General features: G+C 38.5%; 3 protein-coding genes and 1 long non-coding RNA gene across 4 annotated transcripts in view; 2 read left to right on the plus strand and 2 right to left on the minus strand.

The window, feature by feature from the left end:
- The first annotated feature begins 75 nt into the window (after positions 1–75).
- On the plus strand, positions 76–15,924 carry LOC138016041 (serine/threonine-protein kinase PLK4-like). Its single transcript, XM_068863201.1, has 19 exons — positions 76–320; positions 1,664–1,759; positions 3,147–3,242; positions 3,576–3,690; positions 4,185–4,297; positions 4,891–4,979; positions 5,740–5,836; positions 6,374–6,432; positions 6,631–6,679; positions 7,284–7,311; positions 7,922–7,998; positions 8,132–8,373; positions 9,018–9,233; positions 10,109–10,847; positions 11,961–12,042; positions 12,681–12,975; positions 13,097–13,427; positions 14,259–14,365; positions 15,256–15,924. The coding sequence occupies exons 1-19, from the start codon at positions 237–239 to the stop codon at positions 15,356–15,358; spliced, it is 3,018 nt and encodes a 1,005-aa protein (XP_068719302.1). The 5' UTR covers positions 76–236; the 3' UTR covers positions 15,359–15,924.
- Positions 3,288–18,282, minus strand: LOC138016076 (uncharacterized). The gene is made up of 3 exons (XR_011125725.1): positions 17,859–18,282; positions 10,761–10,855; positions 3,288–3,363 (listed from the first exon to the last, which is right to left on the minus strand). It is a non-coding gene; the product is annotated as an uncharacterized lncRNA (long non-coding RNA).
- Positions 18,283–20,529: 2,247 nt separating this feature from the next.
- LOC138016050 (small ribosomal subunit protein mS31-like) lies at positions 20,530–22,183 on the minus strand. The gene has a single exon (XM_068863209.1). The coding sequence runs from the start codon at positions 22,144–22,146 to the stop codon at positions 20,692–20,694; it is 1,455 nt and encodes a 484-aa protein (XP_068719310.1). The 5' UTR covers positions 22,147–22,183; the 3' UTR covers positions 20,530–20,691.
- Positions 22,184–22,237: 54 nt separating this feature from the next.
- The window catches only part of LOC138016051 (RNA-binding protein 41-like), a 24,512-nt gene continuing 18,951 nt past the window's right edge, over positions 22,238–27,798 (plus strand). Inside the window, exons 1-4 of the mRNA XM_068863210.1 lie at positions 22,238–22,344; positions 25,074–25,131; positions 26,228–26,401; positions 26,915–27,110. Of these exons, the coding sequence (XP_068719311.1) occupies positions 22,329–22,344; positions 25,074–25,131; positions 26,228–26,401; positions 26,915–27,110 (444 nt within the window). The 5' untranslated portion in view covers positions 22,238–22,328. The remainder of the gene's footprint in view (positions 22,345–25,073; positions 25,132–26,227; positions 26,402–26,914; positions 27,111–27,798) is intronic.

The following is a 27,798-nucleotide window of genomic DNA, read 5'->3' on the forward strand; positions in this document are numbered from 1 at the left end:
CGGTTTTATTCAAGATGGCAGACAAAATAAAGATTACCCATCATCCTTTACTCAAGTTTGCCCTGGCCTCGTTTTGGTTTACACAGCGTGATTGCGCGGGTTGTTCAAAGTTTCGTTAATGGCGAAAAACGACATTTTTTAAAAGTTTGGAACCAAGTTTGCAGCCAGTTTCACCATGGTTTCTATGATTGAGGCAAAGAGAAAGCAAAATTGGCCCGAAAACTACATTTTCCTTGATGTTGTTGCTCGAATCGTCGGAACGTTTGTGTGAAACTTCTCGATCGAAGATGACTTCTCGATTTATGGGCGACTCCATAGAGGTGAGATTTGAAATGGCTTGGTGGTTTCGGATTTCAAGAGGAGATCTTGTAGATGCTAAATATGTTCTGATCGGGAAATATATCGTTTTTTATGTTCTGTGAGTTCGTAAGTTCAAATTAAATCACGCAACAAAAAACCCAAAAAAACAGAGAGTTGTTAAGTTGTGATCAAGCAAATTTGCGCCCCAGATCTTAACAAATTATTTCTCTATCATTCGATCGGATGCAGCTGAAAAGTACGTCAGTGCTTGATGGTGTTGTTTTCGTTTCCGTGTTTCTTGTTGGTAAATCGTTGTTGTAATCTGCAGAACCCAATTTAATAAACCGATCGACAGTTCATGACCAGTGTCGATCGTAAGCTTATCATTATTATAACTAGCTTCGATCAATAGCATTAATCTCATGAGCACTAAATGTATTTACCATGTAAACAGTAAACTATAATACCAACTTTAATACCAACTTTATTCATTTAATTCAATGAAAGGGAAGGATACCAGAGGTTATTCGTATCGAGGGTGTCCGCCCGCAGCCCGATGTAATTGACTGAGAGTCGACGATAATATAATTTTTGATGAGAGTCAGATGGAGATCGACTGAAACTCAGCCACATACGACCCGACGCCAGGGTTGAACCGAGTCACAGAGGATGGAGGCGCAGCTGATAACCGTTAAACCACCCTATAACTAACTCTGCAAACTATGATAAAGTATCATGTTGGGAGCAGCTACAAAATACATGTACAGGGCTACTTTCTTCCCTCATGTTAATAAGTCAGATGCTCTTGAAAAATGAAACACATGACAACAGCGACATGTAAGTAACAGGAAAGTGGCCCTTTATTCTGTAACTTGAATGCATGAACTGCACACCGCTGGCTCAGTCTCAGTTTTTGTTCAGCACCGGGCTGCCATGCAGGAGGTTGTGAGTTCGACTCTGGCTGGACCAAGACTCAGGGTCTTTAAATAACTGAGGAGAAAGTGCTGTCTTTGTAATGACATCTGCAAATGGTTAGACCCTCTAAGTCTTCTCGGATAAGGACGATAAACGGTAGGCCCCGTCTCACATCCTTCAATGTTCATAACCCTGTGGGACCTAAAATAACACACACCCTATTCGCAAAGAGTAGGCCATGGCATTCCTGGTGTTTTGCTCTGTTCTCTTTGGTGTAACATGGTTGGGAGGCTAATAATTATTGATGGGAGATACTACATGTAGCTACATCAAGCTACTCTAAAATCTGAGGGTAAATAAAGATATGATGATAATGAATACTCATATCTTTGATTATCATCAGACTTGCAGGGATTTTTTTTTCATTTTGTATCCTTTCTGTGGTTAGGATTTCCAAGTTCTGGAAGTAATAGGCAAGGGTGGCTTTGCATGTGTGTACCGTGCCAGTTGCATATCAACAGGACAAGAAGTTGCCATCAAAATGGTATGTCCAAACTTTGACAAAAATGATTGTATTATAAGTTTAACATGTACTGTAAAGGTATAGTTTGTGTTAAAAATTGCAGCTGGATATAATTTAATTTTATTAAAAACTGAGCTACAGATATCAGGTTTGAAGCATTTTCATTGGCTTGCCAGACACAGGCTATCAGTTCATATACCTGCTGTACCTAATGTGGTCAAGGAACGTGTCAGCAATAAAACGAGCTGAAAACATTTTTGCAGTTCTGAGAAAAAATGGCCGACAGAACCCGTTTTGAACCAGAATTGGCCGAGGCAGAAATCAATGCTTTAGTCGACAATACATGGAAGAGTTGATCCTGCAGTTTTAATAATATAATATTATTCTACTCTCGCTTGGTGGATATAAAATGATTATAACCAACTTGGCGTGTTATCTATCACTTCATATCCAGCACGCCCTCATTGATTGCTGAGCAGCCCCCCTCCGATTGACGAGTCAAAACACTACGGCAATTTACTGGAGGGTAGGTGCCGTAAAGGTAGCAAGAGAAGAGGAGCACTCTCCTCAGCAGCAAGGAGGTCACTGGCATGGCAACTGAGTCCACCTCCCTCGGCACCCGTCAACACATCACTGAGACCAGTGTCTGGAATGCATGCTTTCCCTAAAACATGGGAGGGAGGGAAAAGCAAACGAGTAAGCAACAAGGTGACTCAAGCAACAAGGTGAATCAAGCCAAAGCACATTGCAATGCCCCTGCATTGCTTGGAGTTCCCCCCAAATATCTCGCTGCATTGGCTTGGTTTTAACTTTGCCCAAATGATATTTAGCCTCATTAAAATTGTCTGGTGTTAGACTCCTAGAAGTCCATTAATAGGTTAAAACAGCAAGACCCAATGCTCCTAGGCTCAAGGTCTTTATATTAAGTGACTGAGGAGGAAAAGCTGGACGGTTTAATTTGTAATCATTTTCAAATGGGTAGACAGTCTTCTTAGACAAGGAAGTATAAACTCAATCCTTGTCATGATGAATTGATTCTCTGGTCATAGTTTTGAGTCTTTGTGGTCTGGCCAGCCTTGTGACAGACACACTGCAATAACGACAATTTAATACTACCATGTTTTATTACTGATAAGATAACAAGTTGCTTAAGGACACCTGAAAAGTCAGAGTGTTCTAAAGACAGGATTTGAACCAACAACCTCTACCAGTTGTAAGTTCTTACTACCACTGAGCTATAAGAACTTCTGGGGATCCAGGTCTCTTAGCTACGGTAGTTTCTTCTTAGACAGTGTCCCATTGGTCTGCAGGTTTGATTAATAAAAATATAATACTTTTAGATAATGTTCTTGTAGCTGTAATTGTTGTCTTTTCTTAAGTGTACTCCTAACTGTATTTTTTAAAATAGATTGACAAGAAGGGCATGAGAACATCAGGATTGGTGGCAAGGGTACGAAACGAAGTTGAAATTCACTGCCAACTTAAACATCCTTCTATTCTTGAGGTAAGATTTCAATTGAGTGATGCAGGTCATTAACTTACATGTACTGCAATATTAGAAGAGTTGAGATATAACTATCAAAATTGACATTGACTGGTTCTTCTTCCACTACCAACTCTGTTGACTGTAATGGAATGAAAACCATTATTGTTAGACTCCCAGCCAGGAGAGGTTGATTACAGTACACGTAGTCTAATAATCATGATGAACAAGGTTAATTTTTAAGTGGTAGAATCAGAAAAAAATGGAACAATGTGATCGTTGTGACAAGAACCAAATTTTGTGATAAAATGATGTACAGTGTAAGTCTGAGCTAGTTTTCTTTCTATTTTTCAGCTTTATAACTACTTTGAAGATGCAAACTATGTCTACCTTATCCTTGAAATGTGCCACAATGGAGAAGTCAATCGATACCTCAAGAAAACTGGACGACCAGTCAGTGAAAATCAGGGTCAGTGCCATTAATTTTTACCTACACAAGGGCCAGTCACATCAGTACTTACTGTAGGTTTTTTTGAATGCCTTACAAGTAATAAAGAAAAAAAAAATTTTAGCTTCAAACCTTGCACTTTTTTGGTTGTGTAAATTCCTTCAATACACTTAATGTAGCCAGGGTCTAGTGTTAGGCATGTTGTGTTTGTACTGTTAGATGTTTTTTGTCAGGACATTTTGTTTCTTGCTACATGTACATGTACATGTAATTGCATGCTATTTAATTAACTTGATTACCTGTAGGCAGAACTTTGCTGAAACGTTATGACTACCACTAAATAAAAATTAATTGATTTATAACCATGTGAATGCAGTGGTTGCTAGGTTCTGTTTCTGTGAAATGCAGTTTCAATGCAGATTGACTAGAGCAGAGTGCATAGTAACAGTACATGATTGTACCTTGCTCCAACAGTACAACTAAATTGCATGTTTTTTTTGTTTAATTATCTATAGCTCGTCATATCATGACCCAAGTGGTCAAAGGTGTTCTGTATCTTCATTCGCATGGCATTATTCATCGAGATCTAACCTTGGGAAACATTCTCTTGACAAGTGGAATGGATGCTGTAAGTTTTTAAAGATAGCTCAATTAATAGTTAATAACATTTTGACCAAAGATGACACTTACAGGTGATAAATTCAAGTTGACTTTCAGGCCTTTGCTCCCTTATTTTAATGTAAAAGTTGTACAATGGATTGTATTATAAGGCATTATTTAATATATGGCTTGTGTTTGTACCCGATATAACGCGTGCTCTGATTGGCTAATTATGACTGAATAGGGCATTATTCTCCCGTAATGCCCACGGGCCGATTACGGGCTTGCAAAAACAAAGCAAAAGGTAATTATTATTAAAAAGCTATATAATAAACTACTTACTAACCTCACTTGCTCGAGACCGTACTGGGGAATATTGGCCCTCGGTCACTTTTGTACGGACCTCACTGTCCTCGGTCTGTACTGCCATGACCTCGGGCCAATATTCCCCAGTACGGCCCTCATGCTCAGTTAGTAAGAAGTTAGTACTGCTGTACGATTATTATGTGAAATGAAATTATAATGAATGATTTATCAAGGGGAGTAGTACCGGTACATGTATCTGAGGTTTACAGATGTGTATTTCTGGGTTTTACAAAAAGGTATTTCTTTTACTTCCAGAAAATTGGTGATTTTGGCCTTGCAGCAAGACTGTCGATGCCTAATGAGAAGCACTACACTATGTGTGGAACCCCAAACTACATTTCACCGTGAGTGTTTTGATTGCCTTAATAAGCTTTATAGCGAAACATGCCTGCCTTAAGACAATATTTTAGGGAGTCTGACGAGGCCGTATTATCAAACTGGTATACAGTATCCTTTGGAAGCTTCTACCCTAAACAGATTGTACAATCTAACCTATCCTGTGATGTATGTTCTGGAAACCTGTTAAGGACGGTGCCTACTAATTCAAAGGTATTTTTGCGTGGTTTTGTAAAAATGCGGGAAAAGCAGATCTCAACAAGTGTTATTAAAATCCAAAAAGAAAATTGGGGGTAACCACGCATTTTTCAAAGATAATTTATCAACAATATTAGCAAAAAGCTTTAAAATACTAAGCAATGTATGGCATTCCATCTCTGAAAAATTCATGGTTACCCCAATTTTCTTTTTGAATACCAAGAGCCCTTGCTACATGTAAGTTCTGCTTTCTCTGCATAAATTTAAACCGCACAAAAATATCCCTGCATTAGTAAGCACTACCGATAGGAAATCCGAGTATCTGGAGATGCCGCAGAACGTGTGCGCAATAACAATAGTAGGCACCGTCCTTAAGTCAGGAGTAGTGCTATCAATCTCTTCAACAGTAGAGCCCTTACCAGAGTGTAATATGATGCACTGTAAACTAGTTTGTGTATAATCTATTTTAATAATAATGTATATAAAATGGGTACTGACTGTATTATTGTTACTACAGTACTGTTCTGGTAACTAAGGAAGTGATCAAAACTTCAGCTGGTTTTATTATAGGGAGATAGCCACAAGAGGTCCTCATGGCCTAGAGTCTGACGTCTGGTCACTGGGCTGTATGCTCTACACTCTACTCGTTGGAAAACCTCCTTTTGACGTGAGTTCATTCATAATACTTAGTATACATGTATAAGTGAGGTTTGGCAAGGAGAACATCATTGTCATCATTACATGTAAGTTTCGAAAAGATTGATCAACGTCCAGTTCTTACCGTATTTTTAACATCCAGTCGAGATCAACGTCCTTGTTGCTTAAATTTGTTATTACAAAATACTGTAAGTACATGATTGTACATGTACATCCGATGAATTATATATTGCACTTACCTACATGTATGTACAGTGTATTCAATAATGTTATGGCTAAGGAGGCATCCATGTCCTTTCTCAGTTCCGGGTTATCTTTATTTTTCATGGTGTCATTAGACCCTATTTCTGTCACCTCTTCATTGCTTTGTTTAATGTTTAATGTGGTGTGATTTCTTCCAATCCTGGGTTGATTAAGTATCTAAGCAATTGGCTAAATGCCATAGCATTATAATTTACTATCTTGTCTGCCTTATTGGTACAGATCTTACTTTAACAGAAACCTGTCCTGTAGTATAATTTATACCAGTTTGAAATTTTTGTTTCAGACAGAAGCAGTGAAAAGCACCTTAAACAGAGTAGTTTTAGCTGATTATGATTTACCAAGGTATGTTTCTTCAAAATATTAGTAACTGATTTCTGGTGGACAGGTTTTAAAGGATTGCAGAGGACTTAAGCAAGAAAGAAGACAAGTAAATTTTGGGTTGTTGTGTTTCAAAACTGTTTCTTTTCTTGTGGAAACAATCCCTTTTGTTGGGTGCCAGTTCCAGTTGTACATAAAAAAAGTAATGTTTCTCTTTCTCAGTAATCTTTCAACAGAGGCCCAGGATCTTATCACAAATTTGTTGAAGAAGGTATTGTCATCATTGTTCATAAAAAAGAATATATCAGGTGTGGTTCAAAGGTTCTCTTGGTTCAATTTTTTTAAAGCCAGATCAATTTTGATTTTCCTTAGACAGTTTCATATTATGATAATCAGGGGTTTCATTAGAAGCCGGTCACCAGCAGTATACCGCTGTCTGTTTGTCAGAAATTTGCCCCTCACCGCTGGCTACTCTGCCTTGATTTTCACTCGGACAAACCCTTGTAAAAGACAAGAGTGTCCGCATTAACCCATTGACATCCAAACCGGCCGAAACCGGCCACACTTAGTATTTTACTCTGTCTAATGCCAGACGATTTTACTCATCAATGGGGAACCCCTGGGAGTCAATGGGTTAAATTGATTAGCCCAGGATATATCTACTTCAAAAGTTATTGAAACCCCTGGATAATGAATATGAAACAAAGAAAAATCAAAATTGAACTGATTAAATTTTAAACCAGGAAACAATTTGAACCACAACGTACTTGACTACAATGTACAAACTTATTATGTATTAAAGCAATAAATAATTAATATTATTTGTTTCTTTCGTTGTATGAAATTAATTCATGAATCGTAATTTACTTTCACAGAATCCAGGAGACAGAATTACCCTTTCAGGTATATAGCTTGCATGTTCTGTCTGCACTACTAAAATTTGCAAGTGTTCATTTATATCAGTCTGAAAATCTGTCAAATACCCCTTGAAATAGGAGACATACATGACGTCTGCGCAGTCAGAAACTTGACTCTTGACAGTCATTCAAATTGTAGAGCTGTTGGAACAATCTAAGAGAGGGTCACCCAGACAGTCTGTCATTCATATGGGTCATGTACATGTCAATAACTAAAGTCAGTCAGAAAGTCAGGCATTTACTAGATAGTCAGATCATCATACATTTTAGTCAGGCAGACCTGTAGATAGTCAAGATGTGTCTCTAGAGACATCTTTGCTACTGAGATTCATACCATATGACAAAGTACTGTAACAGTAATAATTACATTGTAAATAAAATTATCAATAATGCTTCTGAACAAAATAAATAAATGGGTAGGTGACTTAATGAAAGCTTTGTAGTCTAACATAAAATAATCATCCTAGCACGATTTTTGGTTATCGCTGCAATACATGTACAATACATGTAGATCTATGCTCAGCCTGATAACAATAACAAGTTACTATAATTGCACAAGTTCATTAAAAATTGTAAATTAATTTTTTGAATCATAGGGATCTTAGATCATCCGTTTATGACCCAGGAAAGACTATTAAAGTATTCATCAACAGGTCATCTGTATCTTCGACAGGTACGTTGTGATATTAACCAATAAAAGCCTTGTTTTTCCTTGCCCATCGCATTCTCTCTTTACTGCATTTACATCTACAAGTCTCTGGCAAAGTATAAATTTACTTCATTATCTTTTTATCCTGTTTTTCAAGAATGTTGTCGAGCAGTCAGTTGACAGTGGAACTGGTACCATAGCAACTGTATCAACAGGCCTTGGTACAAGTAGATCATCGAGGTCAAATTTTGGTAAAGTGGGTGATCACAAAAAGTCTTTGGACTCTCAAGCAGATGATGAAGTTTTTATCACTGCATCTTCTGACCATCATTCTGATGTCTGGCCAAGACACAGCCACGGCCAGCACCCACCCTCTCCACCCGTTAGACAACGAGCAAGGTACATGCACTTGCAAAACACTGACCAGTGGTGGTGGTGATGATGATGATGCAGGGTTCTCAATAAGTTTTGGAGTAGACGGCTTAAATATAAAAGTAGGCGGCGAGAGAAGCGAGTGCCACTTGTTTATAGCAAGTTTAGGACCGAAAAGTATACGGAGCTAAATTTAAAGTAGCCGGTTTTTTAGCCGGCTGCCGGCACTTAATGAGAACCCTGTGATGATGGGATAAATTCTCCCAACAATGAGAGATGAGTGCTAATCGGAGAGACCACAAATGAAATAAAGCTCATTAAATGAAGTGTTGGTTTTTGATGAGAGCATAGTGCTGAAGTATGAAAAACCTCTTGGAAGAAAACCAAAAAACACACACCACTGGCACAGCGAAGTCTGATATCCTAGAAATGACAATGCACCAAATCAACAGATATACTGTGACAACTGAAAATATTGTATTTAGGAGTGGTCATAGAGATGAATATGGGAAAAATTATAAAACTTGTGCCAGGGTCAGGTACTGTATATACAGCTGGGAAGGCATTTGTGATCCCTTATAGTCAAACTTAAACTTACACTCAGGTAACTTTTGTTTTCCTTTTACTTAAACTAAAAGTAACCAACGTGGCTTGTTTCTTTTTTATTTTAGCCACATTGACAGAACCAGCACCTCAAATCACAATACCACCTTTGCTAAAGATATGATTAGAGGAACAGAAGTGGCTCCACCTCCTTCCTCAACCTTTAAGCAGGCTACAAACTCTGCATCATGGCTTACTAACATTACCAGCTCGACCTTTGGAAACAAACCAGCAAAAGGCTTGGAAATGTCTAGTGGTGGAAACAACCTCATTACCAAATTCAAGTACAAAGGCTTTTTAATAATAATATGACAACTTCATCAAACTTTGATATTTAGTTTTTGATAAATAATATTTGAGTGAATGGTTAGGTTTTTAGCCCAGTGAATGAATCATTTAATAATGAATTGTTTTTAATATCAATGACACTGGCAGACTTGGAAAAATAGTGCTAGGTTCTCCCAGCAGTAATGGAACTTATGTCCCTCCAATCAATGGAGTTTGGATGCTCTGGGGGTCCTACTCAGTGATAAAATGATCTGGTGCCTGATGTTCTCCAGAGTTAAATCCTTTAGCACTGTCTTTCTTAAAAGAGTTAATACTTATTAGGGAGATTAAGCATGTGATGTTTTTGAGACACAGACGGCAACCAGAAGTGAGGCATTTTCCCTTTAACTTGTCTTCTCATAACGACATTAAATTTTATATTATTTGCCGGATGCTTTTCTCCATTAGAGATGATTAGTTTAAAAATTTGGGAGACACTACTTTCCAGCTGGCAATTGGGAAATGTTCACTTCCGATTACCATCTGCGTCTCAAAAAGGTCGCCGGGTGCTAATTTAGAAATCCGTATTGCCAGCTTTAGTATAGTACACAGCTTCTGCAGCCATAAGTGCCAAACGTATTTTATGCGAGAAAAGAGGTCAAAGTGGCTTCAACTCGTGTGTCAGTTCAATGCAGCTACATGTATTTGAGAGGGCTCTAAAAGCCACAACAAAGTGAACTACATATACAGTAGAATGAAATTAAATGCTTCTTGCAGGAGACTGACAAATTGACAATTTTTTCCAACAGGGTAACTGATATCATGAGTCACACCCATTTCTGAACAGTATCAAAATAACTCGTGATTTGTCACTCTTAAATTTCTCTTTTAGGAATTACAATGCTAGCAAATATAGCAGTTCCTTTGGTAACACCTTGGGTGACTTCCTCAAGAATCCTACCACTGGCACAAACAATAGCAGCAGTGGCTTTGGCAGTGCAGAAACGCAATTGGGTCAACAGGAAGGTGGCTACCCATCGACTGCCTCAGATCTTAGTCATCACAGTTTTAGCGAGCAGACTCCTACTGAGGTCAGCAAGTCTGGTTTTAAGGAGACAGTTGAGGATCACAGAGAACATCGGCGCCATGGCAGCAATAGTGTTACAAAAGACTCTGGTTTGGATTTTTCTCATGTTAAAGACGGCAATGCACCAAGAAAGCATGAGGAACAATGCAAAGCAAATCAGCGTAGCAAATATGAGGCTTCAAGATCAAAGTCTCTAGGAGACATTGTCGAACCTTTGAACTCTGAAAGGTTGCGGCCAATCAGGCAAAAGACTAGAAATGCTGTTGTCAGTATTCTTGATAACGGAGAGGTTGCTTTAGAGTTTTTTCATCATAAAAATGGAGAAGACAGAGTTTTTGAGGTTCTGCGAATATCACAAAATGGGATGAAAATAGCAGTGTATCAGCCAAATGGAAAGGGAGGGGTACCACTCTCGCAACAACCCCCTCCAATAGGGTGTGAGTCAGCCTCTACATACCTGTTTTCCAGCTTGCCGTCTAGATACTGGAAGAAGTATCAGTATGCTACTAGATTTGTTCATCTGGTTCGCAAGAAGACACCAAAGGTGATGTCCTAAGTGATAAAAGGAGAAAAACAATAAATAGATTTAACATCATGTTTATTACAAAATCAGGCTGGAATTTGCAATTTACAAAAATCAAAAAACTTGTTTCGTTAAAGCTCATTTCTTGCCCATTTGAACCAACGTCTTGAGCAACTTCTCAAAAGATATTACTATGGATGCAAGACAGAAAAAGAAAATTGTTGGGCTTTTATATTTAACTGCCATCTGTCATGATTTATTGTTTGCCATTTCCTCAACAGTTGTGAAGGTGTCATTTAAGAAGTGATCAGTGCAACTGGCCTTTCGTCTACCGTAGCCCAAGTTTGGCTAATTATGGCTCAAATGGGCAATAACTTCATGCTCTAAAATAAATGTGATTGAAGCATGGCTAATTTGGACAAGTTTATACTTGAATAATTATTATCAAAATTAAGAGCACAATGAGTGACTTTCATGTAACCTGCAATGAATTTTGTTTTCCACACAAAATTTTGCATAAACTATTGTTTTCAAATGCTCTTGGGAATAGTTGACAATAGCCCTAACCCTTTAACATCCAAACTGGCCTAAACCAGCCAGCCAATTCTTTACTCTGTCTAACGCCAGACGATTTTACTTGTCAATGCGGAACCCCTGGGAATCAATGGGTTAAGCAGGTTCTTTTGACCAGTTAAGTAAGTTCTTGTTAGCATCAAGCACCCAAAAGGAAGCAATGTGTTATCACTGTGTGCGGTATACACTTAATGCTGTACAGTGTACATGTAACAAGACAAGATTAGCTTCATGGTTTAGTGAATGGGTCATGATTATAGCTTTTTTGTGCTCAAAGTTCACCACTGACCAGGCCTCATTTGCTCCAAGTTTTTGATATCCTCTTGAAATGCAACACTGTTCGCACATGGGTTTTCTTTACAAGTTTGCTCCTTTGGGATTTAGCTCATGATAAAATTTACAAGTGTGGAGATTTTCGAATTTGAGGCTTGGTGGTGAAATTAGCATGCCAGATGTAAACATACATAATTACTTTATAAGATCATCAACCACTACATGTATGTTAATAAAGGTCAGTATTGAATGGAAAGTGACAGTAATTTGATAATATTTTATTTTTAGGTAACAATGTACTCCAAGCATGCAAAGTGCATGTTAATGGAAAATTTTCCACATGCTGACTTTGAAGTTTGCTTTTATAACGGTAGGTGAAAAAAATTGTGGTGTAACGTTGAGAAATAAATATTGCAATTTTGATCACAGACAGGGAGAGACTGGGGGCTGTAACTCCCCCCTTTTACGTTTCTGACAGTGTTGTTTTCAGCTTGATCAAAGACTTAAGTTACTAATTTACACTACTCATACATATATCAAGACCTAGCCTCCCCCTCCCCCCACTTTGAAACATGCTCCGTGGCTCCTGCATAGGAGTTTATAGCAGCTCAATGGGTAGAGAATCTGACTGGCATTATAGAAGTCGCAGGTGCGATTCCTGTCTAGGACTCTTGATTCCTCACTTGTCACAAGGCAACAACTGTAGTTTTCTAACTTTAATAGAGATGTCAGCTTTGCCTTCTTACAGTGCATAAACAGTGTAGTTCAAGTGAGATGGTGATTTTTGACACAAGATGGCTACTTTTGTAAGACCTGTCCATGCAAATACTAATATTGGGGAACTTTAGGTGTTAACTAACATTCTTAGACAAGCATTATTCATGTAGCTGAAGGACAAAGACAAGACCAGTTAAATAATGTTGTTTTCAGGACTGTTAATATGATTTATCTAGATTATTTTGAGTGAAAACTAGAAGGCAATTATGTTTCTGGCATGTTCTTTTTCAGGGGCCAAAGTTCATCAGTCACAGGAATGCACAAGGATAATTGAACCTGGTGGAGTATCATACACATTGGAATCAGTTGGTGGCCTGGATGGCGTCACTCAAGAAATGAAACCCCTATTGGAGCATGCTCAAAGTTGTTATCAACGGTGTGTTCATCTGGAGAAAGTCATTAATAAAGAAGAGAGTGAGAGTTGTGGAGGACGCTACTTCCCCTTTGTTGTGTGTCGTAAGCCACCAGTTTCAAGAAACAGGTCGCTGAAAGAAAGCACTGATCACCCTCAGGCGCACAATCCAAGGTAACTTGATTGATTTGGGAGATAAAGATATTAAAAATGAAGAAGTTTACTACTGTAACAGTAGTCAACCCAAAAACAGAACTTACCTGCCATCATGGCTGATTTACAACAATTCTTTCAGGCCCCCTGAATCCATAGAGAATTTAACAGTGACTTCGCCAAGTACAGTAGCACCCGTCAGTACATCGTTACTCTCATTTGAAGGAACTATGAATAGTGCTATCCAAAATATGAGACCATCTTCAACTGGCAAAGGTCATGATCCTCACAGAAGGTCACAGTCTTCTGGAGATGAATCTGATGCAAAGTCAAGACCACATTCAGGGCCAGAGAAAAGAGAACAGGGGAACCAGCTTATCAATATGAGTGGGGCCCAACAAGGAGCCTTGTCATCACCATCATCACATGTCATCAAGAGTGTGTTTGTGCAAGGAGTGGGATGGGCCTCCCAGGTAAGTGCAAATAATTTACATGTAAATGCTAAGCCATGTACAGTGTATGTCGTGGTTCAATTCTTTATGAAGCTAAATGCAGTTTAAGTGAGTTAACAACTAGGTGCGACCGCAGTCAATAATATTGTTGTCAGTGGTTTTGTTGTACATTTGGGCATGCGTTTGAATTCCTCATGCTTTGCGTTGTTGAGCTTATTCATCGGTGTGGTGGGAAGAAGGAGCATTTTGAGTGGAGCATTTAGTGGTTTTTTTCCCAGGGCTCCCTCCTCCCCCCTACTTTTCACTGTTCAGTGTGACAGCTGCCTGTTTTCTTGGGGGTGTGGGGGCTCATGGCTGGTTTGTCAGGTTTTCCCAGCCATCGGTGCAGTCTCCATCTTGGAGCTGGCTGCCAATAGTGGAAGCTCCAGGATGTCTCAGGCACCCATCCTCCACTTAGTGACGCAGTTGTTAATCTTGGTTTAAAATTATTTTTTGGAACCAGTTCAATTTTGATTTTTCTTTATCTAATATTCATTATGGGTAATCTGAAACAAAGGATTCAAAATTGAACTGGGTTGAAAAAATTTTGAACCAGCAAAAAAATTGAAGCGCAAAATATACACTGACACCTTTTTAGTAGATGAACCTTTTCAATAAACAACAACATTGAGAATGGAAGTGATAACCAGCAAAATTTTACGACTTATGATAACTGAACAAAATGAGATAATAAAAATGTTTAAGAAAAGTATGCACTGGCAGGTACCGGTACTTTGATGTGCTTAGCACCTTCATTTATTTATTTATTTATTTATTTTATATAATTTATTTATTTATTTTTTTCCTTGATAGCTGTCAACAGGAGAAGTGTGGGTTCAGTATAATGATGGATCTCAGATGGTGGTTCAGTCATCTGTGACAAGTATTAAGTATACAGACAGTTGCGGAACGATGACAAGGTAAAAAGAACAATATTTGAGCTTTGTCTTGTGCCCTTTAAGAAGAAAAAAGATTATTTAATTAAAAAAGCCTAAGATCCTGTACTTAATTTCTTTCCAATCTATGAAATGGCTTTCATCTCGGTAATACAATAAATAGTTTGGGGAATTCCCCCACCTTTACCCCAGGAGGAGGGAGAGGGAAGAGTGGGTACTGAGAGGCCACCACCGTCCAAGTCTGTACTGTAAATATTACAGTCAAATACCCTAAATTGCATGCAATATTATTAAAAATGTATTTGACTCATCACTTCCCTTAGGTGCTTTTACGGGTCATTTTAAATTAACAGCTGATGCATATCAACACAGCAAATTTCCTGTGAATCACAGCTGGCATGGGGCTGACCAGTTGGCTATTTGCATCTGAGGGGTTGAACCATTGGCTTTATTATACCTGTTCGAGAAAATCCGGTTGGTGGTTAATCATGGGGGATCTCTGGATTAATTATCAAATCTGTGAAATTCTGACCACTGATCATCACTGCCTCCCTTGTCAGTCACCTCATGCTACTTCAAAATCCAAAAGTAGAATTACTGTAAGTTTACTGTATACTCTTGTGTCATGTATCTTTCATGTTTGGCTCTGTAACAACTTGATAGTTCGGTAGAGATATGGATAATTTGTGAACACCTGAGGGGCTATTGGTGGCTGCAATATAACTGTAAGACAATGGTTATAGTTGTATGAGGCAGATGTATCTTCCCAAATGTCATTGAATAGCTGCAGGCGTATTTGCAACCTTACCAGTATATTCATTTTGATTAAATTGTCTTCCAAGCAACATTTTAAATTGTTTGTTTTCATCAGAAATTTCACCTGCAGTTTTGACATGCTTACATTTTCCCCTTAGATACAGTCACTCTGACAGATTGCCTGAACCAATCAAGAACAAGCTCTCTTGCCTTCCTATCATCATAGAAAGTCTAGTGGCCTCACCTAAGATGGTGTCATAAAAATTGGGACTATCAAGATTTTCCTGTCATCTATGGAAAAAATCACATCCACAGCATCTAAGGACTATCAAAACTTAGTATTATTGTTGTCCTCTTAGTTATGATTAATTATTCATATTTGTATCTAATGAATACAATGTAGCTCTACTAAACACACACAACTAAAATAATGTGTGAGTTTTGTAATGGTTACATTAGCTTCTAGTTGTATTTTATCTTATGCATTCATGATTGTTACAAGTCAGAGGATTCCAAACTGTGATAGGGAAAACTTGCAAAACAACTTGATAATTGTATGTGTGTGGTCTTTAAGGACACAACAAATAGGGGTTTTGACTTAAGCACTTTTTTATGATATACGGCTTTATCATAAACCATGCTGAAGTCTCTTTTTATTTCTGACCATCCAATGAATAATTAATTTTTAGTTTTTGAAACAGGGCAACAAAATTAATTTTTACCGGTACCTTGTTATGTGTAGATTATTATTTTAACTTCACTGGTCCTGACTCTGTAAATTACAGTATTTTTTTATTGCAGGAAATGTAATAAATCAACTTTCAAAATAACTATTGCTTTTGGTGTGGTTTGAACATTCACTCAGCTGCTCCATCCCCTCAGAGGCCCGATTTTTTCTGAGTCGATGGGGTGGCTGTACACAGTCTTGGCAAATATCTGTATGTGTATTTCACCAGAGGCATCATGTAGCTCACACTTTGTCCAGTGCCTGTTTAGCTGACTTTTGCCACAAAGTTCACAGATTTATGCAATATCCATGTCACATATAGTATTACTCTTTTTCGTAATGTTCCACAAAGGAGTGCCTTAGTCATACATTTGACTACAAAAAAATTGGGATAAAAACATTAATGAAAAACATTTCAAGCATCTAAAACTACCAGTACTATAGTAAGAATCAGCCTGCCTTTTAACGACCAAGTGGTTGGTTAACAAGAGGCTACAAGTAGCCTATACTCGGGCCTGCAAAAGTACAGTGAGTGGTGTATGGTTAATTTAGCGCTAAAGAAAAGAACAGAAAGAAGTTTGTCCTTCTCTTATCGGCCTTACATTGCGATTCTCATGATGTTCGACTGTGTTTGTAGTGAATACCCGGACCCAGATTATCTTCCTGATTACAGGTGGTGATAATGACCACTGGACCATGGAAACGAGGTAAAAATAGTGTATTTTTGCCAAAGTGGCTAAGCCTGACATTGTTTTTTACTGATCGATGGGTATTCTTGCTCAGTGTTTGAGAAAGGAAACGCTAATTGAACGGCTTAAGATGAAACGAAATGACTCGTCGAAACATGTTTTGCAGAAAAAAATGAAAGAGAAACGAAGGTGAGATGTGAAAACATCTTTCCAAGATGACCAAACTTTCGTGCAGTGGTGCACGTAAAGGTCACTTTGTCACGTGCGCGACACGTGAAGATGAGCACTATATCTCGACACTTGAAAATACTTCCAGAAGTGCACAGGTTCCTTGAGGCCATGCCAAATGAATCCATAGCACGAGAATCAAAGATTTAAAATATACCATTTGTTGTAATTTAAATACTCGCAGCCAAGCTCGGTGGAAGTCACCGTACAGGAGAGGACCCAATTTTAAAGGGGCTAGGTAACGCTGTTTTAGGTAATTTTGTTTAAAATTGTTAGTTATGAGCTCTAAACGTCAAATTGGCAGAGCAAGAGTCTTTCATTTGCAAAATCACTGCCACATAACAATTGAGAATGATTTTCCAGCTGTTTAAATGACATTTTGATATAAACTGATATAAATTTGAAAAAAGGTGGGCCGACGTTTTTCAAATTTACCCCAATTCAATCCACTTCAATCCTCCCCAGTTTTGTCCATGCTTGTCCCTTCTTAGCTTTCCTGTGTTTTGTTTGAGTTCTTCTATAGTTTTGAGCCGTTATTTTGTTATTTCAGTTAATTCTATGACCATTTGATCAATGCTGAAATTGCCTAAAATTGCGTGGCCTAGCCCCTTTAATGAAGGCAAAGCGATATCTCCAACCCATCCCCAAAGGGAGGGAGGGGAAAAACTTTAACAAATTGCAAACAGCTAGTTGGTTTACTATAGAAGACAAACTGCCAGGTGAACCTTGGACGGCTGACTGAGGCTTTAATAGCTAGACTCTGTCTATTAAAAGGAGCCAGTTGCACTGGTTCTACTATGTAGCAGGTAGGCATTACACGTGCTCTTTAGCAATAATAAATGAGGCTTTAACAGATTTGGCCAATGCAGGTGTACGTTATAATCTGAGATCTGGAAACAAAGTCTTTATGTCCTCGTTTTAATTACAACAAAACCGTTGATTTTATGACCTTCAACGGCCGACTACAAAGAACGCGAGTACGGTCACGTGTCATTAATCGTATTTTACTGATAGGGCAGTAAAATCTCATTTAAAGGGAAAAACATATACTCGTTTATGTGCATAATACATCGAAGAATAAAGTCTACAAATACCTATTTTACCTTCAAATACTTACCCCTGCATAACAGTCCAAATTCCGTTTTCCGTGAATCGTCTCATGATTACGTGTTACATACGAACCATGGCAATTACTAGCTTTACAATCACTGGTTCCTCGTTAATCCAATTTATTACTAAGACTTGTTTGCATTACTAATTAACACGAAAAGGGATAACTTGGGAATTTTTAACAATATATCGCTTTCATCTAACCCAAAATCATTCAGATATTCAAAACGTCCTATGCATAATCCATTTCTTTCGCCTTTGTGTTTGTCAGCATTATGATTTGGAATATTTTAGGTTTACGTGTTCACAAGTTTGTTTTTGTATCTCGTTGATGTTTAGATTTCCAATTACACACTCTGTTTCGATTGGCCATGCACTCTAACTCGCTGTGTAAATAGTTCACCCTAAATCAAAACAAATACGTTTCGTTTCTGAGAAAACAAAACATTCTTTTACAAATCATACCGGGTATTCCTGATTTCTGCATAAATTTAAGTTTCATTTTACATTTACCTGTTCATCCACGCTTTTTGGAATAGTGGTACATACACTGTACCACGTGCTTAGATTTAAACGCATACCTGAGGTAGATATTTTTGTTGTGTTTACGAGGAAGTGATCTCCCTTGCTAGTAATACGATGAAATGTGGATGACCTCGGTACGTTGTTACCCAAATACGTTCCTGCAAGTTTCCTCCTTTTTCTGCTGTTATAAAATAGACGTCTCAGCCTTTTCTCTGTAATTCTGCTTGGTTCTCAGGCACGTCTATGTCGATGCTCACGCAAATCAAAACAAAAGTAAACAACTTTTGCTTATCGAGACCTGTATTTCTCCTTCGGAATGAAGTCTTTATTATCATTGAGAATCAAATAACTGTACAGCCTTCCAAACTACATCAAAGTTATTTTCTAAAGAGCTGATCACATTTTCCGCTGATGACATCAAATCTTGTGAAACTAGAACAGAACTATACACACAAGATGGCAGTGAACACGATCGCTAATATGGCTATTTGAACAAAGGATATAAGCTAGACCATTACAAGAAACAAACTGTTTAACAATGAAAAAGAAAAAAACGTAATAGACAAAAAACTTATCTCCGTAGTCAATGGTACACTGAGCGGGAGGCTATTTGTTCGCGGTGAAAATGGTACAAGCGCGCGTGAGGCCATTTGTTCGCTGTGCAAATGTTTTTACTTTGTCTTCAGAAGATTCCAATATAGCGTCCATTTGTTTGTGGAGTTATTTTCTTTGTCGCTGTCATCTTCAGAGTAGTTCTCAATCAATAAGGTACCCGCTGCTTATTAAAGAATTAGTGTTTTGACTTGTATCACTTTCAATAGTTGCGTCCATTTCAGTTACATTCGAGTATATTCTTGTTTCAGTCAGTTCGAGGAACGACCCGTTTTGAAGCTGACGCTTGACATCTTTTAGTGTGGGTCTACCGCGAAAAGCGTATGCCTTTTTTTGTATGTGCTTTGAGCGCCCCAAGAAGAAATCGATTAAGCCAACGCAATGGCGATCTTCAGTAATCCAAACAACGCATCACAGAGCTCTTCATGATCTTGGATTACGTGTTTGCTTTAAATAACCAAAGTAAACAGCGCCACGTGGCTTCTATTGTGCATTACCCAATCAAAACACCGCCACGTGCTTTCTATTGTGCATTGCCCAATCAAACACGGCCACGTTTTTCTATTGTGCATTTTGCTGCACAGGAAAAAAAAAAAACTGAAATCTAACGTCTTTTATAACTCGAGCCCCTACGGGGCCCGAGTAATAAGCTGTTTATAGCCAACTACATGATCTTAAACATAAGTCATAAAATTGCATGTACATTATTTTAGTAATATGTCAGCAAGAAATTAGATCAGGATCTTCAGCTTACAGAATTAATAGTACGCTCCTTAGACTAGGCCTTCATAAAGTTGATAGTACACAAACCTGCAGCAACAAAGAGCTTTATGGTAGTCTCTACCACCTCTCATTAATAAAACAAGGTTGAGATAAAAAATGGCTGCGAAGTATGATATCAACATTCTGAAAGTGGATACAGCCCTAGAGCTTGAAGAATCAAGGCAAATGTGAAAGATAGGGATGTGCATGTTATTGTCGCTTTGGCCTCAAAGTTTCATGAAATCTTTCTTCCTTGTTTGAGTCTTAATCTTCCGATTGAAATCAAATGACATGAAAATATTAACCTTGGTTCTCTAATTACCATCATTAAGATACTCATCTTCCATCGCCTACTTCTTACATTATTAATTTTGTGAAGTTACATTTTAGGTGGTCCAAAGTGAAAGCAAACCTGTGGTTATTGATTAAAAGGGGACTGACTACAAACCAGGTCCTTTAAGTCTTGTGTCCACTTGTCAAGGAAAACGTGCCGACAGTAACCCTACGCAAGTTTTCATTGGAAAGTTTTTCCTTGACAAGCTTTCCTTGGTAGTGTAAATGGAAAATATGACAAGTTTTCCGTGACAAGTGCACTTGTCAAGTAATTGACACCAGCAAATATCATCTTTGACAAGTTTTTCCTCGACAAGTGTCCTTAGTTTTTGAACAAGGACACTTGTCACAGAAAAACTTGCCATATTTTTCCATTTACACTGCCAAGGAAAACTTGCTAGTGTAAATGAGGCTTTAAGCTCCACCAAGATTAAAACAACATTATAGAGGAAAATATTACTAGTTTATTAACACGGTTGACATCACTGGAAAAGGGGGTTGCTTTCAGTATACTTGTACATAACATAATGTAACTGAGAACAAAGTAGTGCTTCTTTATTATTTTCAGTTCACAAAGCCAATAATTGAAATAAGGTTGAAGAGAAACCTTAGAAATTCAGTTCTTCCTCAGAAAAAGTTTCAAAATAATCTTTAAACCAATTTACACGTTCCCTCTTTTGCCTGACAGTTAAGTGAGGATTCTGTTGTAATCCATTGATGACCAACTCCATGAATCGACGCACTGGACCTTTCTTCGGGAAGTCGTCCAACAAGTACTCCAGGAACACATGATCTTCAAAACTAACTCCATGCTCTTCTGTTTTACATACTTCATTGTCAATGGGATACTGCCACAGTTTGTTTGAAAGATTTATATCATCTCTGAAGCTATTTTGCCAGACACCCATCTGATTAACATTATTTAGTTCCTCTAAATGATCAGACTCCATCAAAAAGATATCATTAGACTGGAACACTTTCACTTTTTTGGCTTTTGCTTCATTTAAGACATTATCAAAAAGCCCCAGTCTGTCCCCATGTTTGAGGGAGAACTCTGATGGATCAAAGGCAATCTCATTGGTTTGTTCTATGTACTCATCTCTTATCTTCTGGGATTGGTTAAATGAGGACTTTCCCCAGTTCTCTACTGCTGCAACAATGGTTTTGGCTGTTCCTAACTGCTTAGGGGCAACTTTTAGCTCAGAGAGGATATCCTTGATTTTCTTTTTTAATTCAGGATCCGACTTGGTTTGTGAAGGGGTACTCCGGTCAACTTTCTTCTCTAAATCTTCAAGACTCCTTTCAACCCACTTTCGTTCTGGTTGTTTGCGAACTGACTCTAGTTCATGATCACTGATCATTAAGGTCTGTTTGACTGTTTTTCCCTTTTGACCTCGCAGTCGCGCCGCTTGTATTGACTTCTCAAGCATACTCTTTGCATTATCCTGTCCAGACTTTTCACTAGAGTTTCTCAAGGAGTGTAGAAGATCCGAGGAAATAACAGATGACAGTTTGTTCTTGACCTCTTCCTCGTGCAATTCTCTTAAAACCCTGTTTTGTCTGATATTCTTCGAGTCCCCCGATGTCTTAGTTTTCTCAAGATATTCTCCACCGAGCCACCTTGGGCGAGGCGCAATTCTGCCCTCAAGAACTGGTTCCGATGTTTCCAGAACAGAATCCGAAACATGTCTGGTATCAATGTTTGAGCGCGACAAATGTTGGCTTTCTGAACGCTTCGAGCGATCATTCCGGGAAATTTCCTCTTGATCGCTCTCTAGGCTCAAATCGATTTCACGTACAGGTAAGGCGTCGTCATTTTGCTCTGTTTCTAGACGACCGAGTTCCTCTGCCGCGCGAGACTCTTCATTTCTCTCTATCTTGTGTTTGTCACCTGCAAACGATTGGCGTCTCAGATTTTTCAGCAAAGACGATGTGGACACTTTCGAGCTGCTATCATTTCTATTTGAGCTCGATGTCAAGGCTCTTGACAAAGAAGCCTTGCGAAATAGACTGTGAAAGGCGCAGGGCAACAAGTTACATCTCGATCTAGAATAGCACGCCATGTGAGACGATCCACCATATTGTAATCCGTATACGTTCTATCCCAGAAGTCCTTGCCAATCATGCTCTTCCCAGGTCCTTTCTGTTACTTTTTCAAGATGGCCGACGAGAATTGGCGATTACTGTGAATGTAATAATAATTTTTATTTATTGTAGAGTCCTGTATCGGAGAGTTAAGAAAATCATGGTCGGCGGATCAGGTTTGGTTTCATCTTTTGTTGATATACCTCTTTTCATTTCCTTACAACTACGTTACACGTACAGCTTTATTTCGACAGCCTTGAGAAGAGTTAATTACTGGGTTGCTAAACCCAGTCGGAAAATGGGTAGATTTCCGTTTTAGTATTTTTTTCCGTGTCGGTAAAAGTCTTGCCTGTCAATCCCCTGCTAAGTGGTGTCTTTGTGCATAGAGTCTTCTGTGCGTATTTTGTTAGGTTTGAGGGGGCTGGGGTAATGCGTAGCTTGCTCTGCACAATTAACCTGTAATGGCGTCGGAAGTCATTGTAACGCGAATGGCGTTTTAGTACATCTTTAAAGAAAATATACCCATATGGAGCTCAAGAATGGAACGTCAAGACAGGCGGTGAAACATAAAGATCTGGAATCTTAAAAGCGACGAGTAATGGACTTCGACAGCGTGAATCTTTCGCCCGTCGAGCCGAAATCAAAATGAGCTGTACTTTTAATATTTCGCCAAGGTGGTGTTACGTACAACACTGAAACCAAATGGAAATTTCTCTGGTAACTTACGGGTGCAAAAAAAGCAGAGAAGGAATCGAACACCACAAGTAGATCTGTGATCTCTGTTGTGTCTCACAGTGTTTACTGAAGTCGCATCTATTTAAAGTTTGTCTGGCATGTAACATTCATTTTGTACTCAACTCTGCAAAGGTTAAAAAAAAATGTAAATGTGACAGGGAAAACTTATTTGAATGAAAGCTTGTTGTCTCTTTTGTGCTTTATTATTTACGGTCAAGTTTCTTTCGAAAAGGGTTGAATGTGAACTGTCAGAAATTTATTTAATTGCATATGCTTTGTGATTGTGTGTTTCGCTTGCACGCACGCAACTGAAATAGGAAGGGTTTCTTGCCTCTTATAGCAAATATGTTGCTTGTTTAAATAAATGTTTCGGTGGAAAATATTTCTGTGAAATTTCCAGCTTTTGTAAATTTATCATGTTGTGTAATTTTCGAGCTTCGCAAATTTGCATACATGTGTGGAAATGTGATACGGGGAGAATTTTTGTGGTAACGCATAAGTCACGAAAATAAACAGGTCTGTTGGAAGCGTGCTTGAGTTTCAACAAAATGACCCCCAAAATCGGCAAAAGATTGTGACGCTGATGAATAATAAAGTAGCTGCTATTACCAAAACGATGGAATTACCTGGTGATAAATAACCTTGTCTTGGAGAGTAAATTTTTGATTTTCCAGAAACAATGGTCAACCTCTGAGAGTTGGGCGATTGTGATCTTTGTGTTGAATTCGCACATTTCTTCTCAAAATTTATAACAATCGAAAGAAAAAGAAAACTAACAAAAACAAAAACCCGGTAGCTTGGCATCATTTGACACAGTTGCTTCACTGTTTCGCGAGTAAACATGCCGCGGTAAAATAACGCGGTAACTTGATCAGAGCACCCGCTGAATTCGATGTGCGATTTACTCGGTGCAGCCAAACTTGTACAATTACAACAAAACAACTAAAATCTCCCAAACTGTTTTTCGCTGATGGTAACTTTTTATATTCGTGGTTCAAAATTAATGTTGTTTTCATGTCGTAGATTTTGTTACCGATGGCAAAATATTTTATTTTCTATCGACCGTCCAGAAACTTCCTTCTGCTCTTCTTAAAAATTGTGTATCCATATTTATTTACTTTTACATCAATATTTGTTTTGCATAAAGCAAGCTAACAAAATCTGTATCTTGCTTGGTTCGCAGTTGATAGCATTAAAATAGAATTTTCGGCCCTATGCTTCTGTTACTGAGTGGTATATTTCTTACTAACCCCGCCGAAAAGGGATAAAACTTCAGCTTTCAACTTCAGCTTTCAACTTTTGTTTACAAAGCTGTCAGATGCTGTCAGTGCACGCTTACACTTGTGGTGGAAAGAAGTTGCATGATCAACATGTCAGCCCAGAAGCCAATGTTTCTCGATTCCCTTTTATTTTCTTCAATCTCTCTGGGTTCAGTACTTTGCTAGTAACCACATGTCTTCTCAAGGGGCTATTTATCTAAGACTTCTACCATGGCGCTACAATGATAGACAATACCAAAACAATATCGTGTACCGTTAGACCTACATATTACGCAAAGACAACTGTCAACATGTCATCCCAGAAGACAATGTTTTTCACTTCCCATTTATTTTCTTCAATCTTTCTGGGCTCAGCACTTTGCTAGTAACCACATGTCTTCTCAGGCTATTTACCCAAGACTTCTACCATGGCACTACAATGATAGACAATACCAAAACAATATCGTGCACTGTTAGAGCTACATATTACGCAAGGACAACTTGAATCTCCTGGAAGACAACACACAGCTTACTTGACATTATGGAATAAATCGCTGTGTTACTTCACTACCACACGTAAACAATGCGTGTCAATTTTTTTCAAAGAGGACAGGAATTTCTTCTTTCTGACAAATGATTAATTAAAAGGCCGGTAGCCAGGTTTTTAACCTCAAAAAAGGATCTGTTTCGTCGTACGAACGTGTGAGGACCTGTGAGCCAAAGGGCCTCTGCTGGTATGGCTTCTGGTATGACTTCTGGTATGACTTCTGGGTGACCCTCCCCTCCCCCCTCCCCCCCCCTCCCCCAACTGGAAAAAAATTGCGTGGAACGCTGCACGTACCACAGGCAACCCAGTGTACCCTCACGGAGGGTCTAGTTTCAGTTAATTTGCGTTCTGTTTTCATTTTCAGTCAGTGGTAAACCTTTCAAACCAGACCCAACCTCGTATGAACAGACAGGAATTCCGTGGTAAGGCACTGCTTTATGGATATCTGTCTTTTTGTGACCAGGGCACAAATATCTCAATGATATAATTTCCTCAGACTCAATCTGCTCCACAGTTTTAGCGAAGATATCGATGACGTCACCTATTGATATTAATGTGTCAACCAGGGGCTGGTTGCTCGAATCTCTGGTTAGTGCTAACCGTTGGTTAAGAGGTATCAAAACCTATAGGTTTCCATGGTATTTAACACTGGTTAGGGCTAACCATTCTTCGAGCAACCAGGGCCAGAGCCTTATTGGATGCCGAAACAAAAATGGTGGTTGGCAAATATCCATTTATGTCCAGAAATGCACCTAATTAGATGCACGTCCAATTTTGACATTCCGACACGAAGTGTCCTTTTAAGTCTAGGCAATTGCTACCTATTTTCAACAACAAGGTGAGGATAAAGGTTAGCTTAGGGTAAATACGGCAGTTAATCTTTACTTAAAGAGCAGCATTTGGGGGACACTTTGTGACATTTTTTGTCCGTATTCCGTGACATGAGTGATGTTGAAGTTGGGGAGAAGAGCAAGGGGACACTTCGTGACGCTTATTGAAATCCGCGTGCATTTAATTATCTCCCCGACTTCAACACAGAAAAGGGCTAAACTACATACAGAATACAGCGCTACTTTTGCACAAGTATTTCTCGAATAGTTCACTGGCTTGCTAGTGAAACGAAACAAGCATTTCCTGAGTTGCCCGGTGACTTGCTAGTTACAGTTGATGAGCTGCAGAGCCACTAAGCCAGCCAAAAATATACCTTACTAATTATTCTTAAACACTGAATTTTACTCTGACAAGTTGAAAGCCACCAAGCCACTCACAGGTAGATCTCACTCTTTCCTTAAACTTTAAACGTTACTGGAGAGCCATGTCAGTGATATAATTATTGCTTCAAAAATGGCCCTGTCTTCTATAGTATTTCCCAACAAACAGTGGCTGACAATGAACATGGTGTCCCATATTAAAACTCTTCTTCTCAAGTAAACAAAAATACCAGTTGCTGGATTTACCCAAACAAGAACAATGCTTAACCTCTGCTAGCCGGGTAATTTTCAGAATTTGTGTACACAGTGGGAATCCAGCCAGATACCAAAGTCGTGGAGTGATTCGTATGAACAGGAGTGATGCCAAACCTTTCACGGATCAACGTCTTGGAATCCCAGGTACTGGGACTGAGTCTGAGGCTGACCAGCATCTGAAGGGCCTGGTAAAGAATCAGTTGGACACAAATATCACACTGCAAAGGTACTTGTTGCATTAGCGACTTTGATGATGATGAATGCCAATTAAAACAACACTTTGTATCAAGCAAAAATGCATAAACATGCAATAATAATTATTGTTAATCGCAAAGAGGGTCTGTTTGGTATCTGTGGAGGCAACCTATTTTGAAAAAGATATCTGCAACAATTATTACTATTACTTTGCTTTATCTTCCATTCTTACAGTAACTCAATCACCGCTAAACTGGCTGTCATTGTCTAACTGGTGTTAATGACAGAGTAAAATCTGGGAGTGCCATTCTGTGGAGGGAAAGAAAATTAATTTATTGGACATAGGCAAGCAAGGAAATAAGTGATTTTTAGTGTCATGACTTGTTTCTTTTATGTGCTGTTGCCAATGAAAGAAGAGATATATTTATTATTATGACTTTGTTTCCTCTTGTATGAAATCCCGCGAGGGCTCCCCCCTCCTCGGTTATGTAGCTCAAGTAGAATGTTGACTTAAATTTTCTTAAATTTGTTCATTGATTTGCAGCCAGCTTTCCAGGAAGAAGTCTTTTCAGTCATCTTCCACTTATGCACCATTTTGCCCTGATAGAAGTGGTGCCTTAAGCTTGGAAGATTACCAGTCACTACAAAAGCATGAACAGTATGTACAGACCCTTAAGGAGTGTGGCTTTGGTGATGAGGAAATTCAGTTTAAACTTGAGCAAGAGGGTCATCTTCCAAAGGTGAGAGCTGTTTATTAAACAAGATAATTTGGATGAGGATTTTTTGATATCTGGAATTATCAGCTTGAAGCAAGTGGGATTTGACTGTGAATGATTCCACTAAAGCCTCGACCTTTATTCTCAAAAACCAAATTCAGTAATTGCTTTATTAAAATGCATTATTTCAGAGAAATCTCACCGAAAAGGCAGATGTAAGGTCATGTAAACTAATATACGTTTCTTTAATTTTAAACTAGGAAAAATATCCAAAAATGGTACATTGTAATCAACTTTTATAACCTTGAGTAATGATGTATCATACATTAACACACTAAGCCTTCTGAAAGTTAGAGAGACTGGCTACAAGAAAACTGTACATTTATTTACCAATCCTTCTATATGGTTGTTAGGGGTGGATACTAACCAAAAAGCTTGACAACAAACTCAACACCTGTGAGTAATATTATTCTGGGCTTCAAGAGACTTGTTAAGGACAGTGCCTACTATTGTTATTGCGCATACGTTCTGCGCATCTCCAGATACTCGGATTTCCTATGCCCGATACTTACTAATACTGGGATGTTTTTGCACAGTTTAAAACTATCCGGAGAAAGTAGATCTTAGTAATTACTCTTGGCATCCAAAAAGAAAATTGGGGGTAACCATGCATTTTTGAGAGATAATTAAGCTTCAATTTGAGAAAGAACGC

Source organism: Montipora capricornis, chromosome 9 (assembly GCF_036669925.1).
Source record: "Montipora capricornis isolate CH-2021 chromosome 9, ASM3666992v2, whole genome shotgun sequence".
Taxonomy (NCBI): Eukaryota; Metazoa; Cnidaria; class Anthozoa; order Scleractinia; family Acroporidae; genus Montipora; species Montipora capricornis.